This window comes from Micromys minutus, assembly GCF_963924665.1.
Source record: "Micromys minutus genome assembly, chromosome: 2".
NCBI classification, from domain to species: domain Eukaryota; kingdom Metazoa; phylum Chordata; class Mammalia; order Rodentia; family Muridae; genus Micromys; species Micromys minutus.
The window spans coordinates 1,591,058-1,600,438 of NC_137971.1; the positions used below are offsets into that span (position 1 = coordinate 1,591,058).

Genomic DNA, 9,381 nt, shown 5'->3' on the forward strand with positions numbered 1-9,381 from the left:
AAGCAGAGCCCTGCCCACCAGGCACATAAAGATCCCTGCCCTGAGCATCTAGGCCTGGCACCTACGCGAGTGGGAACTTCCACTGGCTACAGCCAAGCTCGGGTACACAGTCAAGGGGACAGGACGCGAAGCACATGCGCCCCGTTCACCCTGACCCAGCCCCACGCCCAGATAGGCATCGTGGGATGGCATCTCGCAAATATTTATATTCTTCAGCGCCACGGCAGCCCGCGCCCACATTAGACGCTCTAATCCTGCCACTTTAAATAGATGAATTAATAAAGCAAACGAGCGGCTAATAAGCTGACTGTCCTGCCTTTTTGAGGCGGGGGTGGGGGGGAAGGACTCGAAAGTGCGCCAAATTTGTTTGCAGTGGATCAAGGCGAGCCGCCTCTGCTTCACTTTCTTTATCTTAATTCCGACTTGAAAAGATATAATTATCTAGTTTGAACAGAGCGGCTATCAAATCCTTCTTTGGGCCGGGAAGGGGGGCGTTGGAGTGGATTGCGGCTCTCTGAGCCGCTCGGTGCAGCCGGAGATAGCGCGTAATGAAGATGTGGAGGCCCGAGATACAAAGGGCATTAACCTCATTAGCATGAAACCTTTTCTTCCTACCATTGTGGGACCCTTTCAGCCGCCTAATCCCCCCTATTTTCAAAGCTTGGTTTGTAATAAAGCTTTTAGGTTTTTTTTCCCCCTCAAAGCTAATAGTATTCTCTGATGATTTTTATTGCTGTCACACTGCATAGGACATTTAGAAAAAAACTCTTCACCACTCCCCTTTCTTGTACTTAAATTTAAGTTTATGGTTACTGCAGAAAGCTTTTTTACCAAGATGGTACTTTTTAAATAAACGTGTCAGCCTCAGTTGTAAGGGACTATCTATACACTATGTTTAAGCCATTCCAGGTTTGGAAGGGTGGGCTGAATGAAAAAAGTAACCTGCCCTTGTTCTAGCAGCAACTGCCAAGCGCTCAGAAGCATTAACAGTCACGGATGGCCCGGATGAACCGTCCCGCTGTGGCAGCAGCCTAAGCCCCACACATCTTTGTGGAATTCCCAAGTTGCACCTGTCCCTGTGGAAGGCAAGCTCGGGTCTTCCTGAAACCTGTCTGCTGCCTGTACCCAGATACAAACACCAAAGGAAGGGTCCTTGTGAGCTCAAAGTATGAGCAGCCAGGTCTGCCCAGGGACCAAGACCAAGGGGAGAAGGGTGATAAACAGAGATACAGGGGCAAGAGGGGAAAAAAGAGGGAGAGAAACAGAGAATGAATTCTCCTTTAGAGGAGGGGAGAAAAAAAAAAACAGAAAGAAAAGATTCCATAGTGCCCTACAGTCCCCACACGTGCACGGAATGTCTAATCTTAACTTTTCAAGGCAGGATGTTAACAAAGCTTGTATTTTTGCCCTGTATTGTAACTTGGCCTTATCACAGTGTAAAGGGTGGGGGAGATTGTCCTAAATTATGTCCAGGCAGCCCCCCTGGATCCGTGGATTAAGAGATTAAAGGAGACCACTGGGCAAGGCCTCCTCTTTTCCCTTCATATTCCTGGTATGATAATTGCTTAAACTGATTTGCACTTTCACAAAAGCTCACAGGACGCTTTGTAGCTCGAACAGAACAGACGAGGTTTCTCTATCAATGGAAATAAAACTGATTAATGCAGCCCTATCAGGATAGGAAGCAAATGAAGCATGCAAAAAAACAACCTCGTACCCTCAGAAGGGGGAGGAGGGGGAAAGATCGAGAAGTTTTCTTTGAGAATGGCTACAACTTTTACTTTAATGTTAAAATTAACATTAGTGGAAGATCTCTCAGAATGCTTGCCTTATAAGGCTTCTGGGGCCTTTGGGTTCATCTCCATCACTTTTAGCAGATTAGAGTGAGCGGAAAAGAGAGAGGAAAGGAGAGAAGGAAAGAAGAGAAGGGGAGACTGATGTGTCCTTATGGAGTTTGAAGTCAGAAACGAAGTTAGAAGCCCCTGAACTCTAAGAATATTCTCCAATTCACAACTACATTCTAAACTTTAAAAATAAAAAGAAATCAAAAGTAAAGAGAAGTTTTTTGGTTTGTTTGATTTTTAAAGTTTTGTTTGTTTGGTTGGTTGGTTGGTTTTTGGTTTGGGGGGGGGGGGGTTGTTTTTGCCTGAAGTTGAAACTAAACTCCTTCAGGAAAGCTGCTTGGACAATTTCTCTCTTTTTCCTCTTCTGAAAGAGTTTGGTTATCTTAAGCATCTCCCTTCACATCTCTTGAAAATACATGCCCCCAAAAGCCACCCGTCTGGCTCTTTTGTGGGCAGGGAGTGAGGGTCTCTGAAGCCTAGCTGAGAAGGCCCACATTCGAATCAGAGAGTTCCTTTTGTAAAGATCCACTTCAGTTTCTCAAGACAACTACTCTGAGGGCATATTGATAAATCTTTATTGACAAAATATTGACATTGACATACTTCTTGGAAGTATATAGTGTGTTAGAATTCTAACAAATTAACACAAAACACAAAAATATTTACATTCTGGTATAGAAGACACTAAGGAAGCATTTGTAACCCTCTTTAGTAAGTCTATGGTCTTGGAAGAGAAACTCAGTGCTTGAAAACTCCCATGTCCTTGGTCACGCCACTATCACCCCATTAACTACAGTCCTTCCTTCCACTTTTGCAATAGACAGACTTAAAAGTTCTGAATGGCCATTGTGTTGGGTGGCTGGATGCAGTCAATTTCTCCAACCACTAAAAGGAAAGGTTGAGTTGGTAATTTAAAGTATCGGAGTGTTAGAAGAGGAAATATCCGAGAAATAGAATTGATTTGGGTCTTGTTGTTTTACCCTTCACATAAGTCCAGATTCTTCTCAGGGGCACCCTCCCCCGCCCTCCATCCCCATCCTGCTCCCCCATTTCTCTGTCAGAGGACCACTATCTCCGAGCCTACTTCATTTAGCTTTCACAATCACTTTGACAATAGAAGGTATAAAAAAAGTGTTTTTACAGACTGCACATTTCTCAGAAAAATAAAAATAAAAATACACAGAACCTGTCTTTAAAAGAAGAATAAAATTACAATTCAGTTTTTAGACACCATTCGCCCAACAACTGCTACATGCAATTCAAGTTTTTGAAACAGGTGTAGGGTGGAGCTAGACATGGAATTTTGTATGTTGTTTCTAATTAAAGATGAGGGAGAAACACTGTGAAGTGCAAAATTAAAAGTCCTGTGCCCTTTTTTCAAAAAATCATTATCATTTCTAAATGAACTTCGATAAGCGGAATACCCCGCCAATCATCTAGTTTCCCTGGTTTGGCATTTGACTGACAGCTCCCCTTGTCAGAATGTGCCTTTGCCTCACAAGAACCAGATCATTCATCCTCTCTCTCTCTCTCTCTCTCTCTCTCTCTCTCTCTCTCTCTCTCTCTCTCTCCCTCCCAGTCTCTGTCTCTCTCACTCACTCAGCTGCCTCTTTAGACGAGAGTTGCGTGTTGATGAAGGGGCCTCCGTCCTCTGCCGTCCCGAAACCCCGGCGCCGTTCCCGGTCCAGTGCCCTTGCTGTCCAAAGTCTGCCGTGAGCACCATTGCTCTGATTCCCTCTCTCCCTTTCTCGGTGAATGTGTGTGCAGTTTGTTTTTGTTTTGTAGGGTTTTTCTTCCCCTTCTCTCCCTGTCTCTCTTGCTCCTTGCTGTCCATTTCTGTGGGATTAGTTTTGTATTTTTAATCGTCTGAGGTCACATCTATTTCCTCCGGACTCGCCTGCTTGGTAGCAATTCTCCACCGGTTAATGTGGTGTGTCCCTTTTTTCTTTTGTTGAGAATCTGAGCCTTCTTCCTCTAGCTTTTGCCTTTTGAATTTCGTTCTCCGGTTCTGAAACCATACTTTTACCTGTGGGGAGAGACAAGTGGGCATGATTAGATCCTTCATAGTGCCCTCCTATCATATACCAGAAGCCAGGCCTGACCCCAGCCCCCAGACACATGTCCTAAGGGCTGACCATTCCTTGGCCTTCCCTCTGAGAGCAGGCACTTTCTAAGGAAGGCCATCTTTCTAAATCCTACCAAGGAGCCTTTCCCCAAGGGCCACAGCACTGCGGGGTAACCGTTTCTTACACACACACACACACACACATTCATTCCCACCCAGTGCAAAGGCTTTTTGCAAAGCATGAAAAACTTTGTAAAAATAATAAGTAAGAAAAATATGTATGGAACGAGAGAGAGGGGGGGGGGCGGGGGGAAGGGAGGGAGAAGCATACTCCTTGCTTGCTCAGACAGTGTACAGGAAAGATTCAGTCTCTGTCAAACTAATGTGCTTTCTATTTTCTACCAGTCTGGAGTTGACTAAATATAGTGTGTCTTCTGTCAGGCAAGGGCCTCAGTAAAGGATGGGGGTTGCCTGTCCTGGGGCCTTGCTGGGAGGACATTGGCAGGTGAGCAGAACTAGAAGGGACCCTGAAGAAGCCAAGTGCACAGAGACTTTACAAGCCTCACTCAGAACCTAGACAAATTGAAAGCTGCAGGAAGGCCATGGCGAAGAAAGGGAGTAAAAGAAACAGTGGGGAGAAAGGAAAGAGGCCCCTTTCCTCTGCTCCTGTCTAGTCCCTAAACAAGGTAGGACCAGCTTTGGCCCCAACCTCCAGAGAGTGTCTGGTAAAAAGGCCTTCTCAGAAGGCTAGAAGTCCAGGATCCGTGAGGTTGAAATCAATTGCTGGCCATGGGGAAGTTGGGTGTTGGGCTTCATTCAGCAGATGCCCAGGTTTGTCCAGCAGTGTGTTATAGACAAGAAGACAGCAGTGACTGCAGCCCCTGCAGCCCACAGAGGCCGGGTCGGCGCCCACTCTCACCTTAAAGACTGGCACGGGGTCCCACTTGTTCTCCCCAATGCTCGTGTCCCCCCAAAGTGCCCCATGGAAAAGTAAAGTAGGATCTGGGAACAAGGCTGAGTTTAATTTGCTTTGAATTTGCTAATTAAGGGGGAGGACAGTTCATCCCCCCCCCTCGTTTGCCCAAAGCGAGTGTCAGCGTGCTCCAGTTTGACAAGCATACAAAGACTCCAGGCAGAGTGAGCAGCGAGGCGGACAAAGACAACCGCTGCTGCCTCCGATATCCAGAAGAAATCAGGTGGGCCATGCCTTGTGCCCACCCTGTACAAACCCGCGAGGCCCATCCGTTAAATCCCGCATACCCCCCCCCACCGTGAAGAGGGAACTTAAAAAAAAAAAAAAAACTCAATTTGAACTTCTCAGGGGGGAAAGTTACTTTACTCTGCCTACAAACGTTACTGTTTACTGGGAACTTTGACCCTGCCTCGCGACTGAGAGTACAGTAGCGCCTACTGTACACCTAAACTCCCTGCCTGCCCTGGGACTAACCCAAGCCAGGCCCTCCGCCCTGCCAACCTCTTGCGCAGGAAGGCTTGGGTCCTCTAAAGCTAGCCCTCTCTGCAAACGTTCTAGTTTTCAGGATCACCTCGCTTGCCTGGCCTCCGGCTTCAGATTCCCGGCATTCCCTTAAGTGGAGTAATTGGGTGGGCCCTGGAGTCTTTCAGAACTCTTATCTCAACCACTCTCTGCTCTCTCCATCTTTGAGCCCAAACACCAGAACACCCTGCTGCAATTAGCCACATCTCAGACCCCAGCTGAATCCCCGCGGTTCTCTCTAAAACTGGCTTAGTCTGGGTGGCAGGGGCCTGACCAGCGAGAAGAACCTGCTTGTCAGTGCGGCTCCTGTTGCCTTAACAAAGCTAAGCACCTGGAAGGTTGCTGATCCGGACCTCGGCGGCACCGGCTGCCTGGGTCTGGACGTAGCACCCTGGCTGCTGGGCCACACTCACCTGAGTTTCCGTAAGGCTGAGACTGTGCGCCAACTGCTTCCTTTCCGCTCCCACCACGTAATGATTCTTCTCGAAGGCGTGCTCGAGCCTTAAAAGCTGGGACGGTGAGAAAGCGGTTCGAATCCGCTTCGGCTTTCGGGCCAGAGCATTGTGCAAAAGGAAACTCTCGGGACTTGTGTCGTTTCCTGCAGGGGGCAGAGCAAAAGTACCATTAGAGGGCCTTCCAGGCTGGAGTTGCCGGCTTCTCTGGAACCGGGCTAGCCCCACATAGCTCCCTGCCTAGTCCACAGCTCCAGACCCTCTGGTAGCTCTCTCTAAGCTTTTGAAAAGGACACTGGCCCAGCCATCAGACCCAGGCCCCGAGACTCCAAACCCCAGTGGTACCTAACCAGCAGTTATCTCTGAAGCGCCAGTTCTCTGGCTCCCGACCTTTGCCGGTTCCATAACTGCCCTGGCACCTCAGGCCTAGATACCTCCACTCTGTGTATCAAGGACAGAAAACGGAACAACAGAGCCCCGGCTCAGGGACTCAGAGATTGGTGCCCACCATATAAGTAATAATAATGATGATGATGATGATGATGATGATGTAGTTCTCTACTTTCTAGCCTATTTTAAAATTTTGACATAAGCACAGAAAGGACGTTGTGTTGCTACCCAGAGTTTTCTCGCGGATTTATGCAAGAATTTTTTGCGTGGATGGTTGGTTTTTGTTTTGTCTTGCAATCTCTCTGAAAAATTGCAGAGGCCAGTCGAGACGTTGCAGCCGGGCCGAGACAGAAATCTCGAGGCGAGTATGCCCAGTATCTTTGGCCGCTGCTTCCAGAGTACCCGTTTCTAGAGGTTCCTGGTTGCGGAGAGCTAGGAGAGTGGATAGAGCCTCGCGGTGATGGAGTTGCAGGTACTTGCCGCGCTGGTCCGCGGCTGCAAAGATCCAGGCTGCCCGCGATGTGGCCGGGAGACCGAGAACGTGGCTAGCAGAGAACAGGGAAGCTGCGCCCCAAACTTTAAGAACTAGGCTGGGGTATTTCGGCTTCCCGTGTTAAAGGAAGTGAGTCTGTTTACCGCCGCCATCACCACCAACTCCCCAAAACAGCCCGGCAGTCTAAGAGAAAGTAAAGGCAAATTCAGTGCTGAACGGTGTTTTACTTTGGCTTGGGGTTTTTGTTTATTTGGTTTGTGTTGGGGTGACTTTTTTTAGTATATAAATATATAAAATGGCGAGGTGGCATCTACCCGATTCTAGACTGACAGGAATGCGAAGTGTTATTGAATGGAAAAACCCGTGGTTATTGATCGCGCCCCACCGGAGGTAGGTATTTTACAGACTCCTGTTGGCAAACTAATTCGAACCCTTTTCCTAAAGTTTTAACTTTCTTACCAACCCCTACCCAGAAGCAAACAAAATTAATAATGGGGGAAAAATGAAGACACCCAAACAGATCTTTCCTTGTCGGGCCTTCTCTTGATTGGGTTTGCTCTTTTCTTTTTCTTAGTTTCTCTTTTAATTTCTTTCTTTCTCTCAGGAAACAAAAAAACAAAACAAAACATCAGCAACCAAACAGAGACCAGACAGAACCTGACTTCCCGCCACGTCCAGCCGGTACCCCGTTAAATGGGTCTTGGAGAGAACCAGTGGGGCTGCTGAGGGTTCTACTGGCTCTCTTCCCGCCCCTCCCTGGGCCTCCTGAGCGGGAGGAAGGAAACAGTTCGCTCCGAGGTTTCTAAGGTCTCCTTAAAGGGTTGGAGAGCTAGAAGTCGCGGGTCTGGGCTGGAGGGACTTGGAGAGCGTAGAGCAGAGTTGAAATCCAGTGAACCTGGCCATGTGGCCCTGTCCGAGTCCCTGAGAGATAAACTGGCCAGGAACATGGTCCAGGGAAACAGGATTCGGGGACCTCGCGGGCTCAGAGCTTCTTGACAGCAGACATCGCCGCCCAGCATCACGTCCCAGCCAGCCCGACCCCGACGCGAACCGCGGGACAGCATGTTTGCACCCCTTTCCAAAAGGTCAAGGAGTGGGCAAGTCAGTAACCCAAACAAGTCTCGGCTTCAGAGACTGGGAACCAACGCCACTCGGGGCCCCTTGCTACCCGGTTTTGGAGCCGAGCACCCGGGCTGACCTCCGCCCAGGCCTCGAGGAGCGCCCACCCGGAGCAGGCCAGGCAGAGTGAAGAAGGCGACCGGGGCGGCGCGCTCCACTTCCACGACGTGCCACGTACCTTGGAAGCGATGACCCAGATATCGGTAGCGGTGGATGAGCCAGGGGTAGAAGGTGGACGGGTCCCGCTGCTGCGAGGCGAAGAGGGGGTGTGGCGAATGCGAGGAGGGCAGGGGGTGGGCGGCCAGGGCGTGCGGCGGCGGCACGGGGTGCACCGGCACGGCGGGGTTGGGCGGGTGCGAGACCGCCTCGGCGAACACCAAGTCCGGGTTGGAGTAGACGCCCCTGCCCGCGGCAGCGGCGGCGGCGGCCGAGTGGAAGCCGTTGAGGAACGGATTTATGGGGCTGGAATTGGCGTAGCTGAGCGCCGCGGGACGGATGGGATCCTCAGAGCGCGAGGCAGGCAGGGGACTGTCCTTGGCCACCAGCGACTCGATGGTGAAGCAGCGCTTGGGCGCCGGCTGAAACATGCTGCGCCGAGGAGCGGGCGCCCTGGGCTCCCAGCTCCCGGCGACCGCGGCGCGCTGCCTCCGCCGCCCGCTGCCCGCGGCGAGGACCGCGGAGAATGGGGGACTCGTTTGTTTGGGGTGGGGGTGGGGGTAAGGAAAAGAAAGGAAGGAAGAAAGAAAGGAAAGGAAAAAGGAAAGGAGGGGGAGGGGGAGGAGAGGCAAAGCCGAAGATCCCGAGAATCTTGCACCAAACGCGCCCAACCTGGAGAGAGGGGGGACAATCCTTCCAGAAGAATTTGCAGGCGTGGATTGGGGTAATATTTTTTTGAGCGAGGTGGCGTGGGGGGGGGGGTGAGATTGAAGTTAGAGGCAGGGAGGGGGGGTTTCGGGGAGGCAAAAAAAAAGTTTTCTCTCCTTTGCAAAAGGCGGGCAGGGCGCCCTAAGTCCAAGGACAATCCATGGAAGTGTTCGCTTCTTCACTAGTAGTGCAAACGATTTGTTAGTTCATGAGCCTAATTAGTGCGGGGATCACATAAACAGCTTCCTCCGAAGCCTGGTAAATGGCTTGATGATTGGTCGCTATTACTCGCCCTGAGGTGGAAGGGGGGAGACTCTTTAAAGTGCGTCAGAGAGAGGCGAACGCCTGGGAACCCGGAGGCCTGGATCCGGGCCCAGAATGGAACGGAGTCGGCGCCACTGCCCTGGTCGTGCCTCCAGCCTCCCGCCCGGCCGCCGACCTCTTGGTGTCTTCGCCCTGCGCTCCGGGCTAGTTCCCTCGCTCCCGCGGCGCCCGCTGCGGCTTCTCTCCTCCTCCTTCGCCTCCTCCGCTTCCTTCTTCTCCTCCTCTTCCTCGTTCCTCTCCTCCTCCTCTTCCTCCTCTTCTTTCCTCCACCTCTTCCCCCTCAGCCACCGCCTCCTGCTGCACCAACACCACTCCCTCCGGTGCACCCGGGTCCC

At 50.8% G+C, this 9,381-nt stretch overlaps 1 protein-coding gene across 1 annotated transcript; it reads right to left on the reverse strand.

Moving 5' to 3' along the window:
• Positions 1-3,702: 3,702 nt before the first annotated feature.
• Positions 3,703-8,445, reverse strand: EMX2 (empty spiracles homeobox 2; the record flags this gene model as incomplete). The annotated part of the gene is made up of 3 exons (XM_080911683.1): positions 3,703-3,870; positions 5,818-6,002; positions 8,037-8,445. 3 exons carry the CDS (start codon positions 8,443-8,445, stop codon positions 3,703-3,705), a joined length of 762 nt encoding a protein of 253 aa, XP_080767809.1.
• Positions 8,446-9,381: the final 936 nt, after the last annotated feature.